This window comes from Erinaceus europaeus, chromosome 13 (assembly GCF_950295315.1).
Source record: "Erinaceus europaeus chromosome 13, mEriEur2.1, whole genome shotgun sequence".
Lineage (NCBI taxonomy): Eukaryota > Metazoa > Chordata > Mammalia > Eulipotyphla > Erinaceidae > Erinaceus > Erinaceus europaeus.
In genome coordinates this window covers 5,101,773-5,125,871 of record NC_080174.1, presented here as the reverse complement: position 1 = coordinate 5,125,871, position 24,099 = coordinate 5,101,773, and the positions used below count along the sequence as shown (strand labels likewise).

At 60.0% G+C, this 24,099-nt stretch overlaps 1 protein-coding gene across 3 annotated transcripts in view; it reads left to right on the top strand.

The window, feature by feature from the left end:
- The window catches only part of IGF2R (insulin like growth factor 2 receptor), a 124,610-nt gene that overhangs the window by 92,378 nt on the left and 8,133 nt on the right, over positions 1 to 24,099 (top strand). For 2 of the 3 annotated variants that reach the window (XM_060205225.1, XM_060205223.1), the window contains exons 22-43: positions 1,567 to 1,762; positions 2,262 to 2,432; positions 3,494 to 3,637; positions 3,725 to 3,900; positions 5,868 to 5,955; positions 6,395 to 6,610; positions 8,263 to 8,393; positions 8,597 to 8,694; positions 9,743 to 9,879; positions 10,090 to 10,286; positions 10,401 to 10,527; positions 10,998 to 11,117; positions 11,272 to 11,528; positions 13,004 to 13,222; positions 15,027 to 15,176; positions 15,572 to 15,733; positions 16,649 to 16,856; positions 16,951 to 17,097; positions 20,009 to 20,243; positions 20,537 to 20,673; positions 22,981 to 23,095; positions 23,527 to 23,673. In XM_060205225.1, the coding sequence (XP_060061208.1) occupies positions 1,567 to 1,762; positions 2,262 to 2,432; positions 3,494 to 3,637; positions 3,725 to 3,900; positions 5,868 to 5,955; positions 6,395 to 6,610; positions 8,263 to 8,393; positions 8,597 to 8,694; positions 9,743 to 9,879; positions 10,090 to 10,286; positions 10,401 to 10,527; positions 10,998 to 11,117; positions 11,272 to 11,528; positions 13,004 to 13,222; positions 15,027 to 15,176; positions 15,572 to 15,733; positions 16,649 to 16,856; positions 16,951 to 17,097; positions 20,009 to 20,243; positions 20,537 to 20,673; positions 22,981 to 23,095; positions 23,527 to 23,673 (3,578 nt within the window). The remainder of the gene's footprint in view (positions 1 to 1,566; positions 1,763 to 2,261; positions 2,433 to 3,493; positions 3,638 to 3,724; positions 3,901 to 5,867; positions 5,956 to 6,394; positions 6,611 to 8,262; positions 8,394 to 8,596; positions 8,695 to 9,742; positions 9,880 to 10,089; positions 10,287 to 10,400; positions 10,528 to 10,997; positions 11,118 to 11,271; positions 11,529 to 13,003; positions 13,223 to 15,026; positions 15,177 to 15,571; positions 15,734 to 16,648; positions 16,857 to 16,950; positions 17,098 to 20,008; positions 20,244 to 20,536; positions 20,674 to 22,980; positions 23,096 to 23,526; positions 23,674 to 24,099) is intronic. The other variant, XM_060205224.1, reaches the window with a different exon arrangement.

The window sequence follows — 24,099 nt, the reverse complement described above, 5'->3', positions numbered from 1 at the left end:
TGGCATGGAAGCTGGGTCAGGGGGTAGGGAGGGTCCAGCCGTGTCTGGCGGCCGTGACGGACCCCTGCCACCCGGAGGGATGGGGAGAGTCCAGGGTGCAGGGAGGAGCCCTCACCTCATCCAGATGAGTGCAGACCACGCCTCTCTTGTTGCGTGGGCTGCTGGTCCCCAGGCTGGCGGCAGTGGTGTCCCCTGGGAGCTGGCTTGTTAAGTCACCCAGCAAGAGGGAGACAGCTTGGGGACCAGCTTCTAGAATCCTGCATGTGCAGCTGCACCCCCACCCCGCCTCACGCTTCCTCATTCAGGTAGTGAGACAGGGAGAAAGGGGGAGCTTCCCCTGGTGCCTTAGCACCCTCATGTGGTGCCAGTGTTCGAATCTGGGCTGTGGGCAAGGCAGACTCTCCACCCGGTGAGCTCTCTCTCCAACCTTCTGGAATGTTTTGACAGCACAGTCTCCATAGAAGGCTCAGCTGGGGTGAGGGAAAGTGAGGTGTGGAATCTTTACATGAGTGCACCCCAGAAGGAGACAGAGACACACAGAGTGAGCACCCCCAGGTCAAACCCTCATCCAGCGAGTTTGAATCCTGATGAAAAACTCAGCCCTGGGTGAAGAAGATGAGCTGTTAGGGTTCAGGAGACTGGGATGAGGGGCCGGATGGTGGCGCCCTGGGTTGAACGAACATGTTACAGTGCTCAAAGACCCGGGTTCAAACCTCTGGTCTCCACTTGCAGGGGGAAAGATTGTAAGTGGTGAAGGAGGGCTGCAGGTGTCTCTCTGTCTCTCTCTCTATCCCCCCTTCCTCTCGATTTTTGGCTGTCTCTATCAATAAAGAAATAAAGATGATGGTAATGATGATGCTAATAATAGTGATAATAAAAAAGCTGGGATGAGACTGTCTGGCAGGGGCAGCAGTGGCCATGGGAGAGTTTGACCAAGGCCCAGCATGGCTGGGCGGGGGTCACCCCGCAGCCCTGGGCCTTGCCACCTCTCGCTATTCCCCAGCACACATACTCACCCCTGCCCCTGGGTCTGCTCTGCTGGCTCAGAATCCGTGAGGGGGGAGACATTTGTTGGCTATTTACTTTCCTTAATTATTTCATGTAAGATAGAATCTCCTGAGACACACACACACACACACACACACACACACACACACACACGAGGCCTTTGTTGGCTATTTACTTTCCTTAATAGCTTATTTATTTCATATAAGATAGAATTTCCTGACACACACACACACACACACACACACACGGGAGGCCTAGACAGACAGACAAAGTGAGAAAAGCCAGTTCACTGCTCTGGTTTAGGCTGCACTTGGGGATCGAACCGGGAGCCAACCAGGAGCCTCCAGCATGCAGATCAGTGGGGCACGTGGCTCCACCCACTGCCAGAGAAGCTGTTGTAAAGCTCTGACGTGCCCCACCCGTGTCCTTGCTGTCACACGTGGTGCTGCCACGTGAGCTCTGCCCAAGCCTTTCTAGACGTGGGACTGGGAAACAACGGGAGCTGTGTAGCCCAGGGGGTGCTGGGGGCCTGAGCCCGTCTGTCCGTCTGTCCTGCAGTTAAACGTGTGTGGCACGCTGGCCATCTGCGGCTCCTTCAATGACACGCCCGCCTCGGGGTGCGAGGCCGAGAGCCAGACGGAGGAGCTGAGGACCCTGAAGCCCACACGGCCGGTGGGCCTGGAGAAGACGCTGCAGCTGTCCACCGAGGGCTTCATCACACTCACCTACAGGGGCCCCGTGCACCCCGAGTCAGGTGAGTCCTGCCTTGGCCCCCACAGCCCTGCCCACCCTCCATGGGGCTCCCTGGGTGCTGTGCCTGGTGCTGAGAGAGGAGAGACCCCACAGCCCTGCCCACCCTCCATGGGCTCCCTGGGTGCTGTCCATGGTGCTGAGAGAGGAGACACCCCACAGCCCTGCCCACCCTCCATGGGCTCCCTGGGTGCTGTGCATGGTGCTGAGAGAGGAGAGACCCCACAGCCCTGCCCACCCTCCATGGGCTCCCTGGGTGCTGTCCATGGTGCTGAGAGAGGAGAGACCCCACAGCCCTGCCCACCCTCCATGGTGCTGCTCTGTGGTCTCAGGGCCTCATGCAAGTGCTCCACCAGCTGACCAATCTCCTTGGCTGGAGAACCAGGAATCCTTTTGAACGCTCAGGACAGTAGCTAGATGGGGTAGAGGGGCAGCGGCCCCTGGAGGGTCTTTCTGGAGGATGGTCTGCCCCAACACCCCTGGCCTTCCCGTCTGCTCCCCAGATGTCGGTGACATCTTCAGCATCCGCTTCCTGTGCAATGATGACGCCTACCCGGGCATCCCCCGCTTCCTGCATCAGGACGTCGACTCCCACCTGGGCACGCGCAGCACCTACTTTGAGTTTGAGACCGCGCTGGCCTGCGTGCCGTCCCCCGTGGACTGCCAGGTCACAGGTAAGGCCGGCGAGTGGATGGGGCCTTGGGGGAGCTGAGGGAGGCAGGCAGGTGCTGCCTCCAAACACGTGTGTGTGCGTGTCTGTCCGTGTGTGTTTCTTTATTGTTGTATTTTGTATAGAGATAGACATTGAGAGGGGAGAGGGAGAGAGGGAGAGAGGGAGAGATACCTGCAGGCCTGCTTTGCTGCTCATGAAGCTTACCCCCTGAAGGTGGGGGCCAGGGGCTCAAACCCAGGTCCTTGATCATGGTAACATGCACTCTGCTTGGTGTACCGTCACCAGGCCCTGTGCACATGTGTGTGTGCTGTGGGCTTCGCATTAAGAGACCACACGGCATTGGTGTTACATGCTTAATCTCTCTCTCTGGTGTTTTAATTGCAAGAGAGACTGTATATCCCAGAACACTACATCTAGTGGTATTTTCCCTTTGGTGGTTTGAGAATACTGGGTTTTTATCATTTTGTTTCTTTATAAAACATCTTTCTTTGGATAATGTTTACTGCTTTTTTTTTTCCTGCTCTATTTTTTTACTATCTTTTTTATCTATTTGGTAGAGACAGCCAGAAATTGAGAGGAGGGAGAGAGAAAGAGACAGAGAGACACCTGCAGCCCTGCTTCACCACTCACAAAGCTTTCCCCCTGCAAGTGGGGACTGGGGGCTTGAACCGACGTCTTTGCACACTGTAACATGTGTGCTCAACCAGGTGTGCCACCGCCTGGCCCCCTCTGCTCTCTTTTAAAAAATATTTTATTTATTTTAATGAGAGATAGAGAGACACACAGTCCAGAGCCCTGTTCAGCTCTGGCTGACGGTGGTGCTGGGGATTGAACCTGGGACCTCAGAGTCTCAGGCAGGAGAGTCTTGCAAAACCGCTGTGCTGTCTCCCCTGCCCGCTCTCCTCCTTTGGCTGTGTCTCCCAGTGAGGCAGTCCCGAACCCCTGCTCTCCTCACCCTGCGGGGGTTGTGTGCCAGGCCTGGGTGAGGTGGGGGACGCCTGTGCCGAGGGCCGTGAGCGGGCCAGGAAGCAGGGGTGCCAGCCTGCTCCCACACTCTTGCAGACGACGCAGGGAACGAGTATGACCTGAGTGGCCTGAGCCAGGTGCGCAAGCCCTGGACCGCCGTGGACATGTCCGTCGAGGGCAAGAAGAGAACCTTCTACCTGAGCGTCTGCAAACCACTGCCCTACATTTCTGGCTGCCACAGTGAGCCTGGAGGGCCTTGGAGCCCCTGCCCGCTGCCCCGCCCCACGCCACCCCCCACCTCTGCTCACGCAGACTCTGTCCTTGCAGGCAGCGCCGTGGGGTCCTGCTTGGTGTCGGAGGACAATAGCTGGAACTTGGGCGTGGTGCAGGTCAGCCCACAGACGGCCGCCAACGGCTCCCTGAGCCTCCTCTACGTCAACGGGGACAGGTGTGGGACCCAGCGCTACTCCACCCGCATCACGCTGGAGTGCGCCCACACCTCGGTATGTGCCCGACCCTGGCTCCTCTGGGGCCTGCCTGATGGGGGCTGTGGGATGTCTCAGTGGGTAGTGTGCATGCTTGCTCTGCATGGGGCCTGAGATTCAAGTTTTGGTACCACACAGGAGCACCATGCACAGCACCCAGGGAGCCTCATAGATGGTGGTATAAGGGTGTGTATGTGGGGGGGTCTCCTCTCTCAGCACCATGCACAGCACCTTGGGGGAGCCCCATGGAGGGTGGGGCAGAACTGTGGGGTCTCTTCTCTCAGCACCAAGGCTATGGGGTCTCTCCTGTCTCAGCACCAGGCACAGCACCCAGGGAGCCCATGGAGGGTGGGCAGGGCTGTGGGGTCTCTCCTCTCTCAGCACCAGGCACAGCACCCAGGGAGCCCATGGAGGGTGGGCAGGGCTGTGGGGTGTCTCCTCTCTCAGCACCCTGCACAGCACCCAGGGAGCCCCATGGAGGGTGGGCAGGGCTGTGGGGTCTCTCCTCTCTCAGCACCCTGCACAGCACCCAGGGAACCCATGGAGGGTGGGCAGGGCTGTGGGGTCTCTCCTCTCTCAGCACCAGGCACAGCGCCCAGGGAGCCCCATGGAGGGTGGGCAGGGCTGTGGGGTCTCTCCTCTCTCAGCACCAGGCACAGCACTCAGGGAGCCCCATGGAGGGTAGAGCAGGGCTGTGGGGGTCTCTCCTCTCTCAGCACCATGGACAGCACCCAGGAGCCCCATGGAGGGTGGAGCAGGGCTGTGGGGTCTCTCCTCTCTCAGCACCAGGCACAGCACCCAGGGAGCCCATGGAGGGTGGGCAGGGCTGTGGGGTCTCTCTTCTCTCAGCACCCTGCACAGCCCCCAGGGAGCCCATGGAGGGTGGGCAGGGCTGTGGGGTCTCTCCTCTCTCAGCACCCTGCACAGCACCCAGGGAGCCCCATGGAGGGTGGGCAGGGCTGTGGGGTCTCTCCTCTCTCAGCACCCTGCACAGCCCCCAGGGAGCCCATGGAGGGTGGGCAGGGCTGTGGGGTCTCTCCTCTCTCAGCACCATGGACAGCACCCAGGGAGCCCATGGAGGGTGGGCAGGGCTGTGGGGTCTCTCCTCTCTCAGCACCAGGCACAGCACCCAGGGAGCCCATGGAGGGTGGGCAGGGCTGTGGGGTGTCTCCTCTCTCAGCACCAGGCACAGCACCCAGGGAGCCCCATGGAGGGTGGGCAGGGCTGTGGGGTCTCTCCTCTCTCAGCACCCTGCACAGCACCCAGGGAGCCCCATGGAGGGTGGGCAGGGCTGTGGGGTCTCTCCTCTCTCAGCACCAGGCACAGCGCCCAGGGAGCCCCATGGAGGGTGGGCAGGGCTGTGGGGTCTCTCCTCTCTCAGCACCATGGACAGCACCCAGGAGCCCCATGGAGGGTGGAGCAGGGCTGTGGGGTCTCTCCTCTCTCAGCACCAGGCACAGCACCCAGGGAGCCCATGGAGGGTGGGCAGGGCTGTGGGGTCTCTCCTCTCTCAGCACCCTGCACAGCCCCCAGGGAGCCCATGGAGGGTGGGCAGGGCTGTGGGGTCTCTCCTCTCTCAGCACCCTGCACAGCACCCAGGGAGCCCCATGGAGGGTGGGCAGGGCTGTGGGGTCTCTCCTCTCTCAGCACCCTGCACAGCCCCCAGGGAGCCCATGGAGGGTGGGCAGGGCTGTGGGGTCTCTCCTCTCTCAGCACCATGGACAGCACCCAGGGAGCCCATGGAGGGTGGGCAGGGCTGTGGGGTCTCTCCTCTCTCAGCACCATGCACAGCACCCAGGGAGCCCATGGAGGGTGGGGCAGGGCTGTGGGGTCTCTCCTGTCTTTTTTGTCTCCCTCTTTTTCTTTCTCTCTGGCCCAGAGAGGCCAGCCACTCAGTGGGGTTGTGGTGCATGCCCAAGTCACTGGGGTTGCTCCCTGTGGCCCCAGAGCACAGTAGTGACTGACATCCCTGGCTTCTCCTGCAGGGCTCCCCCACCTTCCAGATGCTGGACGACTGTGAGTATGTGTTTGTGTGGAGAACCGTGGAAGCCTGCCCGGTGACCAGAGTGAGCGGTGAGTCTTGGGGTCCCCTCTAACCTCCCTTTGCAAGGCAGGAGTCCTGCAGGGTATCTCAGACTCCCTGACACGATGGGCCGCCCGCCCCAGGGCTACAGAGCTGGCGGGCGATGCTCCCTCCCTCTCCTTGCATTCAGTTCCTCCCCGCTCCAGTGCTCACTCACCAGCAGTGTACCCTCATCCATGCTGTGGGGTCTCTCCTTTCTCAGCACCAGGCACAGCACCCAGGGAGCCCCATGGAGGGTGGGCAGGGCTGTAGGGTACCAAAGTAGCAAAGTCATTGACAGGAGAGACCAGCCTGCAGTGTCGCAGATCCATGAGCCTTTGGGTTCATGCTTTGGGGCTGCAAGGGAGACAGACCCAGCACTCCCCTCCCGACAAGCACGGGGCACATCTGCGGACTCGGGTTCTCCTCACCCCTTGCGTGTCCTCACAGGCAACAACTGTGAGGTGCGGGACCCGCGTCACGGGAACCTGTACAGCCTGAAGCCTCTGTCCGTCAACGACACCATGGTGAGCGCCGGAGAGTACGTCTACTACTTCCGCGTCTGCGGCCGGCTGAGCAGGAGCGTGTGCCCCAAGGCGGACAAGTCCAAGGCCGTCTCCTCGTGCCAGGAGAAGCGTGGGCCCCTGGGCTTCCAGAAGGTGGCAGGTATGGGGCCCGCGGTGTCCTGGGGCGGCTGAGCTGTGGCTGACGGGGGATAGTGATGCCACAGGGCGGTCTGGGCCTTGCTCTGCCCTGGTACCACGGGGAAGAGACTAGTGCCAGGAGGGTCGCCAGTGCTGTGGTTCCTCTCTGTGTCTCTAGCTGAAAGAAAAGAGAAGCGCTAAGGTAGAGAGGTCTCCTTTGATTTTCAGAGCCAGGACATGTGCTGGCAGGTGCTTGGGCAGCTCATTTCTTTCTGGTTCAGAAGGACTAGTGACCTGGCTTCTCCTCTTCAGGACAGCACGAGCCACTGAGCCAGCAGGCCACGGGCGTCCAAAGACTGGCTTTCTAGTGTCAAGTGGAAGGGGACGTGTTGGGTATAGGGTCTGGCTGCGGGGTCATCCTGGCCAGGCCTGGGGGCCCTTGGCATCTTACCCGGCAGCCGGGAGCGTCAGGCACATTCAGTCAGGAGCAGTGGCGGCAGTGGGGGTCGGGCGGAGAGGTGGGCTGTCCTTGGAGCTGGCTCGGCATCTGCTGTTCCATCCTCCGGCTGCTCTGAGACCACATGGCTGCGGGCAGTGGGGGCTCCGGGCGGTTCTTCCTGCCTCCTCACGAGACCGTGCGGTATCTGTCACCAAATGCCAAGGTGTGGCGCTTGCTGCTTGAAAGCTAGAGCCTGAGCAGTTGCAGTGCACAAGAACCTGCGTTCAAGCCCCCACCCCTCACCCTAGCGGCGAAGCAGTGCTACACGTGTCTCTCCCCTCCCCTTTTCCGTTACTCTCTCCCTATACAAAATAAATAATTTTGCTCCATATCTGCAGAGGGGGAGATATGTTAGGGCAAGATGACCAGGGGGCTCTGAACTCCAATTCTGTCAGGACCGTCAAGAGAGAGAAAAGGGGAAAAGGGAGGATATTCAGAAGTCTTAGAAGGGAAGAGAAGGCAGGACCACAGAAGAAAATGTGCAAATATATATAAATATAGTTACAGAAATAATAGCAGTCCCATATCTGTGACCTTGGGAGAACCACTGCAGTTTCCAGTGGAGGGACTGGGGACACAGAGCTCTGGTGGTGGGGATGGGGTGGGATTAGACCCCTGTGATCTTGCCATTTTGTAAATCAATATGAAATCACCAATTAAAGAGAAGTAAATGCTAGTGAGTGGACTGGCGAGAGGAACCCAGGTTGACTCACCCATGTGCCCCTGGGGTCTGGTTAGAGGGGAAAAGGCAAGAGCTTGGGAAGGAGGGCTGGCATGCTACTTAGGCTGGGCGTGCTCAGTCCAGTTTGCTGAGTTGCCGGGATTGAACTCAAGGTACCAGGTTTGCATCTGCAGGCTCTGCTACTGGCGTTGGAGCCTGCCCCCCACCCCCACACAAAGTTCCTTGCCTGCTCTCTGCTTGTCCTGGGCAGCTGCCCTTGGTTTACCAGATGGACAGACAGACAGAGAGCGTCCCCGAAAGCAGCCTTTTGTAGTTGCTGAAGCCAAGTAGAGTGAACGGGGGAGGCAGCAGTGGAAATGCACAGAGATGGGGCCTGGGGTCTGGTCACCTCACAAATGTGTGGGGTGCCCTGGATCTCCGGCCCGAGATCACAGGGGTCCCCCGCCCCGCCCCCTAGCCCCCGGCTGGGTGTAAGCATCTGCCTCTTGCCCAGGACTCTACACTCAGAAGCTGACGTATGAGAACGGCGTGCTGAAGATGAACTTCACGGGCGGGGAGGAGTGCCACAAGGTCTATCGGCGCTCCACCACCATCTACTTCTACTGCGACCGCACCACCCAGAAGGTGGGGGCTCCGGGCATGCGGGGGCCAGGGTGGAAGGGGGATGCCCAGCTTCCGGGGGGGGGGCTTTGCTGCTGCTGTTTGCACGACATCAGGGGAGATCAGGGGACAGCCCCATCCATGAGGGCTGGCGCTCCCCACACGGACCGTCCTCGAGCTCTGTGCCCAAGACACCAACGCCCGGGGGCCCCATTCTCCTCCTGCAGCCCGTGTTCCTCAAGGAGACCCTGGACTGCTCCTATCTGTTTGAGTGGCGCACGCAGTACGCCTGCCCACCCTACGACGTGACCGAATGCTCCTTCAAGTGAGTCCTCTGCCCGCCCTGCTGGTTGTGCCGCCCCGGCTGGTGGTCTCCGATGACGTGGGCGAGGTCTCTGCGCCCAGGTTTCTCCCTGTGATGGTGAGGGGACCCAGCCTCAGACCCGTCACACCTGAGATGATTGGGGTGGTGACCTTTTGCTGAAGGCCAGAGCGCGCTCTGAAGCTCTGTTGGTCACTGCCAGGGATTGGACCTGCGGCCTCTCACATGCACGTCTCCCCAGACCCAGACTTCGCGGGGGCTGTTGTTACTGTCATTATTTCGGACAGAGACAGAGAAACTGAGAGTGGAGGGTGACAAAGAGAGGAAGAGAGAGAGGGAGCCGGGTGGTGGCACGCCCAGTTGAGTGCTCACGTAATCAGAAACAAGGATTTGGGGTTCAAGCCCCTGCTCCTGCCCTTTGGGGGTTGGGAGGGAGGAGCTTCACTGGTGGCTGCAGGGATGCAGGTGTCTCCGTCTCTTCTTATTGGACGTAGCACACCAGACCCAGTCCACGTTCTGCTTTGTTGTGTTCCCCTTCTGTTCTGATGTCTCCATTTCTGTCCATGAGTGAGACCATCCCACCTTCCTCCTTCTCTTTCCGACTGACCTCACTTCACATTTCCTTCAAGCTCCATCCAAGAGGAGGTGAAGAAGGTGACTTCATGATTCTTCACAGCTGAGTAGTATTCCATTGTGTACCTAGACCACAGCTGTCTCAGCCACTCAGCTATTGTTGGACACTCGGGTTGCTTCTAGGTTTGGGCCTTTACAAACTTGTCCTGCTGTGAACACAGGTGCACACAGATCTCTGTGGATGGGTGTGTGAACTCATTTGATCTCTGATCTATTTCAGTTAGTTCCTGCAGAGCATGGTTAGCTTCACTGCCCCTTCACGTCTTTTGCACCCAGAGAGATGGAGGCAGCATCAGATCTTCTCCCGGTGCTGTGGGAAACCCACATGGTGCTGGGGCTCAACCCAGGGCTGAGCCCATGCCGGGGCCTTGACAGAATGGGACGCCCTGAACCCCACCACTGCTGTCTCTCCCTTCAGGGACGAGAAGGGCAACACCTTCGACCTGTCCCCCCTGTCGAGATACAGCGACAACTGGGAAGCGGTGACTAGGACGGGCGCGTCTGAGCACTACCTCATCAACGTCTGCAAGTCTCTGTCCCCACAGACAGCCGCCGGTGAGCCCAGGCCGGGGGGCTGGTGACACGGTGGGGGTCTCTGGGGGTGCTGTGAGTGGGAGTGGGGTGTCTGCAGGGTGACAGTCTCCTGAGGGGCTGCCGAGCGCTGGGGCGGCGTCTCCGTCATGTGCTGGAAAGGGCAGGGCTGCAACCTCGCTGTCGGGAGGGCTGGGAGCCTGGGGGGTGCCTTGCTGAACCCCCGCCTTGCAGAGCCGTGCCCCTCGGATGCCGCCTCCTGCCTGCTCAGTGGCCCCAAGTCGGTGAACCTGGGGCGTCTGCGTGACGGTCCACAGTGGAGCGATGGCGCCTTGGCACTCACACTCAAGTACACGGACGGTGAGCTGTGTCCAGACCGGGTCCGGCGGCGCTCCACCACCATCCGCTTCAGCTGCAGTGGGAACCAGGTGGTAGGTGGCCAGGGGCCGGGGGTGCTGAGGGGTGCCCGTCTGGGGCCCACGGTCACTGCTGTCCTTTGCTGGACCCCGTGTCTGGGGCCCATGGTCACTGCTGTCCTCCTGCAGAACGCGCGGCCCCTGTTCGTGAGCGCAGTGGAGGACTGTGAGTACACCTTCTCCTGGCCCACGCCTGCCGCCTGCCCCCTCACCAGCAGCGTCCACGACAACTGCCAGGTCACCAACCCCGCCACAGGTGAGGCTGCGTCGCCTCCCGGGCCATTGTCACTCCCACTGCAGCACCATCAGTTCCCAGTGACACACTGCCACCTCCCACAGGGACACACTCCCCTTAGGGCCTTCAGGCTGATCCCACGTCTGCTTGTCCCTGATCCCTGTTCCTTCACGGTCTCCTCTGTGAGGGAGACTCATCTCTGTCCCTCCTTGTTCCCTGGAGGCCAGTGCTTGGATGTCATCACTGTCCCTCCAGGCTGGCAGGGACACCCTCTCCTGAGTTACTGTGGGGACATCTCAGTGCCCCCCGCCCAACTCCGTGCTGAGGACCCAGGAAAGAGCTGCTGACCACCGAGGGTCACTGTCCCTCTGCTTCCCACTGAGTCCCACTGGCCGCCGTCCCCTGGGCCTCCAGCGACCCTCCAAGCCCCCACTGCCCCCCAGGGTGGCCAGAGTCTGACCCCTGGGGCTGCTGTCCGTCCCCTCCCGCAGGACACCTGTTTGACCTGAGTTCCCTGAAAGGCCGCGTTGGGCACAGGGCCGCCTACAGCGAGAAGGGGCTGGTCTACATTAGCATCTGCGGAGACAACGAGAACTGCCCCCCCGGAGTGGGTAAGGTCACGCCCCAGCCCCTGGGCAGGGGAGCCGAGTGGGCAGGTCCCCTCCTGCGGGTCCAGGGGACTCTCAGGACAGCGCCCGTCCGGCACGGCTCCGAGTCCCCCGGTTTCCGTGCAAATGAGTGACCCGAGCTTCCCCCGGCGCCCAGGGGCCTGCTTCGGGCAGACACGGATCAGCGTGGGCAGGGCCACGCAGCGGCTGACCTACGTGGACCAGGTGCTGCAGCTGGTCTATGAGGACGGCTCCCCCTGCCCATCCAAGACCGGCCTGACCTATAAGAGCGTCATCAGCTTCGTGTGCCGGCCCGAGGGTGGCCCCACCGACAAGCCCATGCTCATCTCCCTTGACAAGCTCACCTGCACCCTCTTCTTCTCCTGGCACACCCCCCTGGCCTGCGAGCGTGTGGTGAGGGGCCGGGGCTGGGGGCCTGAGGGGCCGAGGGGCCGGGGAGCAGGGCACTGGGGGGGCCGGGGCCGGGGGTTCAGGCTTCCAGTTTACACTCTGTCCACCCCTGTCCTCACAGTGCTGTCTGTTGACTGGCACTGAGAGACATCAGTCCATCCTTGGTGCTTCTGCCTCTCTCCCTCCCTCCCTCTCCCTCTCTCCCTCCCTCCGTCCCTTGTCCCTTGCTTTCTTCCTCCCCATGTTCCCTCCCCCCCTCCCCACTCCTTCCTTTCCCTTCCTTTCTTCTCTCCCCCTCTGGCATTCTCTTTCTCTGTGTGTTTCTCTCCCTTTCTTCTGAGATCAGACAAGATCAGGCGTGTTCAGGGTGGGATGGCCGTAGATGTCTGTCTCTCCCTTTCTTTTCTGTCCTCTCTTTCCCTCCCTCTCTCTTTCCCTCCCTCACTCCCTCTCTCTCTCCCTCCCTCCCTCCCTCCCTCTCTCTTTCCCTCCCTCCCTCTCTCTCTCCCTCCCTCCCTCCCTCTCTCTTTCCCTCCCTCGCTCCCTCTCTTTTTCCCTCCCTCCCTCCCTCTCTCTCTCCCTCCCTCACTCCCTCTCTCTTTCCCTCCCTCCCTCTCTCTCTCCCTCCCTCGCTCCCTCTCTCTTTCCCTCCCTCGCTCCCTCTCTCTTTCCCTCCCTCGCTCCCTCTCTCTCCCTCCCTCCCTCCCTCTCTCTCTCCCTCCCTCCCTCCCTCCCTCCCTCTCTCTTTCCCTCCCTCGCTCCCTCTCTCTCCCTCCCTCCCTCCCTCTCTCTCTCCCTCCCTCGCTCCCTCTCTCTCTCCCTCCCTCCCTCCCTCTCTCTCTCCCTCCCTCCCTCCCTCTCTCTCTCCCTCCCTCCCTCCCTCCCTCCCTCTCTCTCTCCCTCCCTCCCTCCCTCTCTCTCTCCCTCCCTCGCTCCCTCTCTCTCTCCCTCCCTCGCTCCCTCTCTCTCTCCCTCCCTCGCTCCCTCTCTCTTTCCCTCCCTCGCTCCCTCCTTCCTTTCTCCCCCCCCCCCTTTATTCCTGTCTTTCTTGCCACTAGGGTTGTAACTGGGGCTTTGTACCTGCATGACAATCTACTCCCTGTGGCCAAATTTCTTTTTTTTAAAATTAGAGACAGAAATTAAGAGGGGAGGGGGAAGATAGAGAGGAAGACAGACACCTGCAGCCCTGCTTCACTGCTCATGAAGCCTCCCCCCTGCAGATGGGGAGCCGGGGGCAGTGGGGGGCTTGAACCCGGCTCCTTGTGCATGGCGATGTGTATGCTTCATCGGGTGCACCGCCGCCAGGCCCCGGCCCCCCCATTACCTCATCTCCTTACAAGAAAGCGAGGGACCGAGAGTAAAGCCCCCCCACCATGCCCGGAGCCCCACCTCTCTGTCCTGCTCGCCCTCCTGCCGTGCGGGGGATCGAACTCTCGAACCCACGTTCACCTGTGCCCCGCGCTCTGTCCCACCCCCAGACCGAGTGCTCCGTGCGCAATGGCAGCTCCGTCATCGACCTGTCGCCCCTCATCCACCGCACGGCCGGCTACGAGGCCTTTGACGAGAGTGAGGACAAGGACGAGGACAGCGGCCCCGACTTCTACATCAACATCTGCGAGCCGCTCAACCCCATGCACGGTGTGGCCTGTCCTGCCGGCACTGCCGTCTGCAAGGTCCCCGTGGACGGCGACCCCATCGTGAGTGGGGCTCAACCTGCATGGGGTTGGGGGTCGGTGCGGGGGGCTGCCAGCCCGTAATAGGGGCCGGGGGTGCATCCACTCTGGAAGAGACATCTTCTTTCTTCCCCTCCTGTTTTTCTTTTAATATATATATTTTAAATACCTTGATGGATAGAACAGAGGGAAATTGAGCAGGAGACAGTCAGTCAGCTGCAGCTCTGCTTCAGCGCTTGTGAAGGCTTCTCCCTTTGTAGGTGGGGACTGGGGGCTTGAACCCAAGTCCTCGTGCTTGGACTTAACCAGGTGCACCACCACTCAGCCCGTTTTATTTAAAAAAAAAAACAACCGAATAATTAAAAACAATTTTTCTTAGAGTCTGTCTTTTTTTTTTTTTTAATTTTATTTATTTATTCCCTTTTGTTGCCCTTGTTGTTTTATTGTTGTAGTTATTATTGTTGTTGTCATCGTTGTTGGATAGGACAGAGAGAAATGGAGAGAGGAGGGGAAGACAGAGAGGAGGAGAGAAAGACAGACACCTGCAGACCTGCTTCACCGCCTGTGAAGCGACTCCCCTGCAGGTGGGGAGCCGGGGTTCGAACCGGGATCCTTATGCCGGTCCTTGTGCTTTGCGCCACCTGCGCTTAACCCGCTGCGCTAAGAGTCTGTCTTTATTGGATAGAGATGGCCAGACATTGAGAGGGAAGTGGGTGGTAGAGAGAGAGAGAGAGAGAGAGAGAAAGAGAGGCCCCTGCAGCCCTGCTTTACCACTCCTGAAGCTTTCCCCCTGCAGCTGGGGACTGGGGGCTTGAACCCAGGTCCCTGTACATTGTAGCGTGTGTGCTTAACCAGGTGCGCCACCACCTGACCCATTCGTTTCTTTATCATTGCACAGAGACAGAAATTGAGAGGGAGGGGGTAGCGTGAAGGAAGGAGAGACAGCTGCAGCCCTGTGCTACCCTTGTGAAGCTTCCCCTGTGCAGTTTGTGCCTTTTTCAAAGATTTTTAAATGACTGTGTTATCCTTGCTGAGGCTTGGTGCCCACAGAATGAGACTGCTGCTTCTATTTTTTTCTCTCTCTCTCTTTTCTTTTACTAGATAGAGAAATGGAGAAGGGGGGTAGAGCAGGAGAGACAGAGAGGGGAGTCGGGCTGTGGCACAGCGGGCTAAGCGCACGTGGCGCAAAGCGCAAGGACCGGCATAAGGATCCCGGTTCGAGCCCCCGGCTCCCCACCTGCAGGGGAGTCGCTTCACAGGCGGTGAAGCAGGTCTGCAGGTGTCTGTCTTTCTCTCCCCCTCTCTGTCTTCCCCTCCTCTCTCCATTTCTCTCTGTCCTATCCAACAACAACAACAACAACAATAACTACAACAATTAAACAACAAGGGCAACAAAAGGGAATAAATAAATAAAATAAAATATTTTTTAAAAAAGAGAGAGAGACAGAGAGACCTGCAGCCCTGTTTCACCCCTCATGAGGCTTCCTCCTTGCACGTGGGGACCGGGGATTGAACCCGAGTCCTTGTGCTCGGTGACCTGTGCTCATCTGGGTCACACATATCTACCATGTTAGCAGTCTACAGCCTTAACCCCACCCTCGTGTTGTCTCTTTGTCATTATTTTGATTAATTTGGTGACTTTTTGTCATCCCAGGGTTGCCTGTCTGTCACAGAGAGACAGAGACAGGGAGATACAGAGATGCCACACATCAGAGCTTGCCCCAGTGTGGTGTGGGTCGGGCAGGAACCTGGGTGGAGCTCAAGGCAAGATGGGTGCCCTGGGGGCCCACCACATCCTGAGCCGCCACCCTTCCCCCACCCCCTCCAGGACATCGGGCGTGTGACAGGCCCGCCCATCCTCAACCCCATCGCCAACGAGGTCTACCTGAACTTTGAGAGCAGCACGCCCTGCGCCGCCGACAGCCACTTCAACTACACCTCCCTTATCACCTTCCACTGCAAGCGTGGCATCAGCATGGTGAGGGCTGGCCCGGGTGGGCACACCTGGGGGCTCCTCTTTCTTAGGATGGAAGACGAGAGAGGGACGGGGGAGACGTGGGGAAGAGAGTGGGAGGGAGGGAGGGAGGGAGAGACACGAGGGAGAGCATAAGAGAGGCAGAAGAGAGACAGACACCGTATGACACCAGAATTTCTCCCAGTGCGGTGGGCTCGGACTCCAACCTGGGCCGTGAGTGCTGGCTGCTGCCTTCTGGGCTGTCCTCTGGCCTCGGTGGGGCCCTGGCTCTAAGCCAGTGACCGTGTCCTGAACTCCGTGGGGTCCTGGCTGCCCGGGCAGGGGCCCCTCAAGGTGTGGCGGGGTGCACACGTAGGCCCACTTTGCCCCGCTCCTCCGTGTGCCCCTCGCCACCCCAGGGCACCCCCAAGCTGATCAGGACCAGCGACTGCGACTTCGTGTTTGAGTGGGAGACGCCCCTGGTCTGCCCCGACGAGGTGAGGGCGGACGGCTGCTCCGTGATGGACGAGCAGATGCTGTACAGCTTCAACCTGTCCAGTCTGTCCAGGAACATCTTCAAGGTAGGGGGGCACACCCTCCGAGGGACTGGGACCCCTGGGTGCTGTCTCCAAGGTAGGGCGGCTGTGGGACTTGGGGGTTCTGGGGTGTAGTCCCCCTACGTAGGAACCTGGGACTCAAGTGCCATGCATTGGGGACCAGGGACCTCCAGGGTGCCATGCTTCTTGGGAGGGTGACTCAGTCCTGAGGCCTGGGGACCTGTGGGTGCTGGGCACTAAGGGAGGCCAGAGCCTGGGACTTGGGCCCCTGGGTGCCGTGCAGCAAGGTAAGGCAGAACCCAGGGCCGGAAACCTTGGGGTTCAGTGGCTCCTGGGTAGGTGACTCCTGGGACCAGGGCCCTGGGGTGCTGTCTCCCCAAGGTGGGGCAGCATCTGGGACCCCGGGGGCCCCAGAGGTGAGTGGCCAGAAGCTCACAGATGGGCCTGCATTTCCCATTGGGACAAGGGTGTCTACCAGGGGAACATGTGTGGGGTACGGCTCTCTGCTCTCCTCTGAGAGAATGATTAGGGACATGGGAGACCTGTCTGGGAGCCTGGGCCTTTGCTGCCCAGTCCTGGCTGAGGCTCGACGTGGTGAGGGATCCTGGGGATTCACTGGCATAGAGTCTGGTGGTGGCTTGGTGTGGGGGGACTTGCCCGTGACCACATAGCTGCCCGAGGCTCCTTGGAATCCCCTCGACTCGGAGAGAGCCGGGGGGTAAAGGGGTCTCCCTGATGGAGACACGTTGGCTTTGTCTTGCTGAGTTCTGCACCCTGGTTCCAGTCAGTCCCCAAGGCCTCCCTAGAGGTGTCACAAGCGAGGCAGGGGGTCTCTAGCTGGGTCAGTCCATAACCGTCAGGCAGGGTCTGGCCAGCTGGGGGCTGCTGGGCGGCTCTGAGCCCCATTCATGGCCACGCCCGCCACCCTGCCACCCGCAGGTGACCCAGGACTCTCGCGTCTACAACGTGGGTGTGTGCACCCTGGCGTCCAGTCCCGGGCAGGGCGGCTGCAAGGACGGCAGCGTCTGTCTGCTGCAGGGTGACAAGGGCGTGTCCTTCGGACGCCTGGCCTCTATGCGGCTGGACTACCGTCACCAGGATGAGGCCGTCATCCTGACCTATGCCAACGGCGACCCCTGCCCTCCAGGTACGTACGGTCCACAGGTAGGGGGTGGTCCCCCCTCCTCCCCCAGGACCCCCCTTTATCGTGCCGCACCCCCCCCCCCCCCCGCACCCTGCAGAGACGGAGGACGGGAGGCCCTGCGTCTTCCCCTTTCTCTACAACGGCAAGAGCTACTACGAGTGTGTGGTAGGAAACCGGGCGAAGCTCTGGTGTGCCACCACGGCCAACTACGACCGGGACCGCAAGTGGGGCTTCTGCAGGCACTGTGAGTACCCCGCCGCCCTGGGGATGCCCTCCATGCCCCCCACATGCCCCTGCTGGGCCGCTCATACTCTCCTGCTAGTTGCAAACTTTGGGACAGAGAGGCAGCTCACTGGGTAGAAATTGAGTCCCACGGCATGAGAGCCGCTCGCTGGTGCTGTGGTCTCTCTCCTTCTCTCTCTCTCTCTTACACTTTATTTTATTTGATAGAGCAGAGAGAAAGTGAAAGGGAGGGAGGGAGGGAGAGAGCCCAACCTGCTTTTACCTCTGTGTCATCTTGTGCGTCACCCAGTATTGACACCTGCAGCCCTCTTCACCACTCGTGAAGCTTCCCCCCTGCAGATGGGGACCAGGGGTTTGAACCCGGGTCCTTGTGCCCTGTAAAGCGTGTGCTTCCTCAGCTGCATCACTGCCTGGCCCCTTTAATTTTTTATTAGTGATTTAATACTGATTTATAAGATTGTAAGGGGTATGATGGCCCACAGCTCCCCCCACCAGAGTTCCGTGTCCCATCCCCTCCACTGGAAGCTCCCCTGCTCTTTATCCCTCTGGGAGGATGAAACGACATTTGTCCACTTGTTTCTTCTTTTGTTGTGAGATTGGTTCTGTGCTATTCTGCTTAGGGGAAAAGGCACAGGCCACCGTCTCTCCTTCCCCACTCACTTCCCACAGCTCCTCTGTCCCTTCGTTTTGTTGAGAAGGACGCTGTGTCTTTTCTAATGAGCAGGTTGCCTTCCCCTTGTGTCCCCTGTCTCCCGTGTCTCACCGTCTGTCCATGGGTACGTCTGTCCTCTGGGTTTGGTGACTGTCAGCAGTGCAGATACAGGAGGGGTGCACTTGACGCCTCTAGGAGTGAGCTCAGGGCCTCATGCTTCACCCAGCTGCCAAGCGACCTTCCCAGCCCAGTGTTCTGACTTGTTCTTTGTTGTTTTCAGTGGGAGTGAGTAGAAAAGCTAGGGGATCAAAAGGAGAGACCCACAGCCCCGCCCACCCTCCATGGACTCCCTGGGTGCTGTCCATGGTGCTGAGAGAGGAGAGACCCACAGCCCTGCCCACTCTCCATGGGCTCCCTGGGTGCTGTCTATGGTGCTGAGAGAGGAGAGACCCACAGCCCTGCCCACCCTCCATGGGGCTCTTGGGTGCTGTGCAGGGTGCTGAGAGAGGAGAGACCCCACAGCCCTGCCCACCCTCCATGGGGCTCCCTGGGTGCTGTGCAGGCTGCTGAGAGAGGAGAGACCCCACAGCCCTGCGCACCCTCCATGGGCTCCCTGGGTGCTGTGCATGGTGCTGAGAGAGGAGAGACCCCACAGCCCTGCCCACCCTCCATGGGCTCCCTGGGTGCTGTGCATGGTGCTGAGAGAGGAGACACCCCACAGCCCTGCTCACCCTCCATGGGGCTCCCTGGGTGCTGTGCCTGGTGCTGAGAGAGGAGAGACCCCACAGCCTTGCTCACCCTCCATGGGGCTCCCTGGGTGCTGTGCAGGGTGCTGAGAGAGGAGAGACCCCACAGCCCTGCCCACCCTCCATGGGCTCCCTGGGTGCTGTGCATGGTGCTGAGAGAGGAGACACCCCACAGCCCTGCTCACCCTCCATGGGGCTCCCTGGGTGCTGTGCCTGGTGCTGAGAGAGGGGAGACCCCACAGTCCTGCCCACCCTCCATGGATTCCTTAGGTGCAGTCCATGATATCAGGGCTTGAACCCAGGACCTCATGCGTGGCAAGGCCTGTACCCTGTCAGGCTCTTTTTTCCCTTGAAAGGGGTATTATTAGTGGTGTCACAGGCTGCCCCGTGTACCATCCCCGCAGACTCCCGCAGAGGAGCTGATAGGGGTGGTGGCTGAGGCTGGCTGGGCCCTGACTAGGTCAGGGGTGCGAGGTGGGTGTCCTAACACTGAAGCCCCAGTCACATGGGCAACTGTTCAGGGTGCCAGGACCAAGCTAGCTAGCTTGCTGTCCACAGAAAGCTAGGAGTCCCAGGGAAGGGAGAAGCCCCCTCCCCTACCAGTCACTCCATCTTTACAATTGGGGGCAGGTGGTGGCACACTCGGTCCAGTTACCATGCCCAGGGGCTGGAGTTCAGGCTTCTGGTTCCCATCCGCATCAGAACAGATGGGTGGCTCTCTATGTCCATGTCTCCCTCTCTCTTGATTTGTTTCTACTGTTGCTATCCACAGAAAATAAGTAATCAAGTAAGGGGTGACAGAGCCTGGGCTGGAAGTGTGGGAGTGTAGGGGAGGGGTGTGGAGCAGAGCCAGTAAATCATTGTATCCCCCCCGCCCCCCTCTACACACCCCTGTTACACACCCCTGCTAATTCATAAACGTGGGGCTCAGAGGACGCCAGGTAATGGAGGCTCTGTCTGTGCTGTGGAGAAGCAGTGAGGTGTCGTGTGCAGTCAGTCTCCTGGCCTCGGCTGAGTCACCGGGGAGGTGACTGCCCGCGGGTGTCTGAGCCGCTATTTTTACCTCTTGTGCGTCATTCGCTATTGATGGCTGGGCAGCAGGAATGGCGCCCCCGCTGGGGGCTGATTAGAGACCGGAAGAGGCACTGTGTCTGGGGTGGGGGCAGTGGGTCTGTCTGGGGGGGGGGTGATCTGATAGGGAGGGAGGGAGAAACAGCCCCTCCAGCTGTCCCCATAGCCCCCCTCCTGCAGACAGCAGGAAAAGACGCTGTCTTGGGGGAGCAGTGTGTCTGTCTGGGGTGGGGGCCCTGATCTGACAAGTGGGGAGAGAGAAGCAGCCCCACCTGACCATTTCCCCACACCCCCTGTCATGCCCTCCAGCCCAGCCGACAGGAAGAGACACTGTTTTCAGGGAACAGTGGTTGTCTGTCTGGGGGCGGGGGAGTGACCTGACAGGTGGGGTGGGAGAGGCAGCCCCCATCTGACTGTTTCCCTGTTATACCCCTCCCCCCCAGCCAACAGCCACCGCACGTCAGCCATCATCTTCAGGTGTGACGAGGATGCGGATGTGGGCCGGCCGCAGGTGTACAGCGAGATACGGGGCTGCCAGGTGACCTTCGAGTGGAGGACCAAGGTCGTGTGCCCCCCTGAGAAGATGGAGTGCAAGTTCGTGCAGAAGCACAAGACATTCGACCTGCGGCTGCTGTCCTCACTCACCAGCTCCTGGTTCTTTAATCACAGGGGGGCCTGGTGAGTGCCCCCGCCCCCACCCGCCCCGCCCCGGGGACACGGACCCTCGGCAAGGCTGCTCTGTTGACGGGGAGGCGGGCAGTGCCGGGGTCCGAATGGGCCATGCTGGGGCCCCTCTGGGAACCAGACACCCTCAGAGCCTTGTCCTATCTCCCCGGCAGCCCGGGGCAGGGCTCCCTGTCTCTCTGGCAGGGTTCCCGCCCCATCCATCCATCCCCGTCTGCAGCAGGGGCCGCTGTGGGTCTTGGGGCTACAGAGTCCAGGGTACGAGGGGTGACCCTGCCTCTCTGCAGGTATTACATCAACCTCTGTCAGCACATCAACCAGGGGCCGCTGGGTTGTTCCGAGCGAGCCAGCGTCTGCAGGAGGTCGGAGACCGGGGAGGTGCAGGACCTGGGCATGGTGTACACCCAGAAGCTCGATTTCATGGGTAAGGGGCCGGCGCCGCGGACTTGCAGGGGCTGCGTCCTCAGGCTGGGGGTGCCGGCCCAGGTGTGGGGGCGTCTGTGGCTTCTGGGCATTTGCAGAAGAGTGCCCCTGCCTGGGTGCTGGCCAGGAGGCTCCATGGCCCGGTCCACTGCTGAGCACTGAATCCCAAGCAGGGGGGAGCAGCACTCTACTCTCAGTGTCTCTTATAAAGTAAAACGCTGGGTCAGGTGACTCACTGGTCGAGTGCACACCTTGCCCCGTGCAAGGACCCCGGTTTGAGTTGTTGGAAACCATATGGAGGCAGCATGCAGAGGGGAGACTTGGCGAGCGGCGAAGCCGTGCTGCTGTTGTCATCTCTGTTTCTGTTCTTCTCCCCCTTTCTCTCTCACCCCCCCCTTTTTTTTTTTTTGTATTTTTGCCACCAGGTTGGTGACTGGTTTATCGTGGTGCCTGCGCTACGAATCCACTGCTCCCAGCAGCCATTTTTTGTTTTCTTCTTCCAGGGTTACCTGTAGGGCTCAATGCTGCCACTACCCTGCTGCTCCCAGCGGCCATTTTTCCATTTTATTGGGCAGGGCAGAGAGAAATTGAGAGGGGAGGAGAGCTAGAGAGGGAGAGAGACAGAGAGACACCTGCAGGCCTGCTTCAGCACTTGTGAATCGACTCCCAGCAGGTGGGGAGTCAGGGCTCAAGCCTGGGTGTACCACCACCGGCTTCCACAAACAGCCTTGAGCTGTGGAGTCCTGCAGGCACACAGAGGGATGACCATAGTGGCGAATTTCCCCCCCCCCCTTCTTCCTTTCTTTCTTTCTTTTTTTTTTTTTTCCTATTTGGCCAGAGAAAAAACTCAATTTGAGAAAGAGTTTTTGTAGCCTTGAGTTCAATCCCTGACACCACAGAACAATGAAGACAGAGTGAAGGAAATGCTGGAGTGGTGCTCTGTGGTCTCTGTTTCATTTTAAAGAAGTATATATATGGGCCAGGGAGGTAGCTCAGTAGCAGAAATAAAAGGAAAGACCCCCCACAGCCATTCCCACCCTCCATGGGGCTCCCTGGGTGCTGTGCAGGGTGCTGAGAGAGGAGAGACCCCACAGCCATTCCCACCCTCCATGGGGCTCCCTGGGTGCTGTGCATGGTGCTGAGAGAGGAGAGACCCCACAGCCCTGCCCCACCCTCCATGGGCTCCCTGGGTGCTGTGCATGGTGCTGAGAGAGGAGAGACCCACAGCCATTCCCACCCTCCATGGGGCTCCCTGGGTGCTGTGCCTGGTGCTGAGAGAGGAGAGACCCCACAGCCCTGCCCACCCTCCATGGGCTCCCTGGGTGCTGTCCATGGTGCTGAGAGAGGAGAGACCCACAGCCCTGCCCACCCTCCATGGGGCTCCCTGAGTGCTGTGCCTGGTGCTTAGAGAGGAGACACCCCATAGCCCTGCCCACCCTCCATGGGCTCCATGGGTGCTGTGCCTGGTGCTGAGAGAGGAGAGACCCCACAGCCCTGCCCACCCTCCATGGGCTCCCTGGGTGCTGTGCCTGGTGCTGAGAGAGGAGAGACCCCACAGCCCTGCCCACCCTCCATGGGCTCCCTGGGTGCTGTGCAGGGTGCTGAGAGAGGAGAGACCCCATAGCCCTGCCCACCCTCCATGGGCTCCCTGGGTGCTGTCCATGGTGCTGAGAGAGGAGAGACCCCACAGCCCTGCCCACCCTCCATGGGCTCCCTGGGTGCTGTGCAGGGTGCTGAGAGAGGAGAGACCCCACAGCCCTGCCCACCCTCCATGGGCTCCCTGGGTGCTGTGCAGGGTGCTGAGAGAGGAGAGACCCCACAGCCCTGCCCACCCTCCATGGGCTCCCTGGGTGCTGTGCATGGTGCTGAGAGAGGAGAGACCCCACAGCCCTGGCCACCCTCCATGGGCTCCCTGGTGCTGTCTGCTATGCGTCCATGTAGTGCTGGAGCTTAAATCCATGGCCTAGAGCATGACCTGGCCCGTGCTCTGCCCACTGAGCCACTTGACCCCAGCCTTTTCAGCGAGCAGGTCACTTTAGAAGCACAGGAGTGGACATAGGTCTGGAAGAGCCCAGAAGCGTGGAGTATCTACCTGGTGGGGGTGGCGGGGTGGAGCGGTCCTCTCTGCCCTGTTACGGTGGGTGTGGGGAGACTTGGATGCAGCGTGGCTCTCAGGCAAGCGTCTTAGTCACAGGGAGGTAAAGCCTGGCCTTGACCCCTGTGACACGCAGTGCAGGCCGAGCTGCCCCCGCCCTCTGGCCTCTGCCCCCGGCGAGCCCTTTCACCCCGCTCCCTGGGTGTGTTGCAGAGAACCAGATCCAGGTGATGTACTCCAGAGGGTACCCCTGTGGGGAGAACAAGTCGTCGTCCGCCGTGGTCGAGCTCAATTGCGCCAAGACGGTCGGCAAGCCCTCCTTCTCCAGGTGACAGTGGGGGCCCAGAGTTGGGGACGTTGGCTCGTGCCCGGGCTCTTAGGCATGTTCCTTGTGGTTTCCACTGTGGGTGGTGGTGATGGGGGAAGCGCAGGTGTGGGTGGCCGTGGCAGGGAGAAGTTGGCCCTCTCACTCAACATGATGCCTTCAAGCTCCATCTAAGAGGAGGGGAAGAAGGTGACTTCATCATTCTTCACAGCTGAGTAGTATTCCATTGTGTATCTAGACCACAACTTACTCAGCCTCTCATCTGTGGTTGGACACCTGGGTTGCTTCCAGTTTTGGCTGTTACACATTGTGCTGCTGTAACAGAGGTGCACACAGATCTCTTAGGACATGTGCCCAGGAGCGGAGTTGCAGGGTCCTGGGGTAGGTACTCCGCTTGGCGTCACTGTGCTCACTCCCCAACCCCTTGCCCACAGGTTCGACATTGACAGCTGCACTTACTACTTCAACTGGCCTTCCCGGGCCGCCTGTGCCGTGAAGCCACAGGAGATACAGATGGTCAACGGCACCCTCACCAATCCCAAAACGGGACGCAGCGCCGGGCTTGGCCAGCTCTACTTCAAGTAAGTGGGTGCCACCACCCTCCCTGCCCTACCCATGAGGCCCCTGGCTCCTGAGGACAGTCACTGCTCAGAGCCAGAGCCTGCTGAGTTTGTGTTGGGGTGAAATTTGGTGATTTCTCAACATCAGGTCCTGGGAAGCTCTGTGACTTGGGGGCCTGCAGACACTGGGTCCCGGGGCAGCTCTCTGGGCTGGGGGCTCTCTGTCTGGCATTTTGTCCTCAGGTGTCTTCTTCTTTATTATTTATGAAATGGAAATATCGACAAGACCATAGGATAAGAGGGGTACAATTCCACACAAGGCCCACCCCCAGAGCTCCCTGGCCCACCCCCTCCCCCGATAGCTTTCCCATTCTCTATTCCTCTGGGAGTATGGACCCAGGGTCATTGTGGGTTGCAGAAGGTGGAAAGTCTGGCTTCTGTAATTGC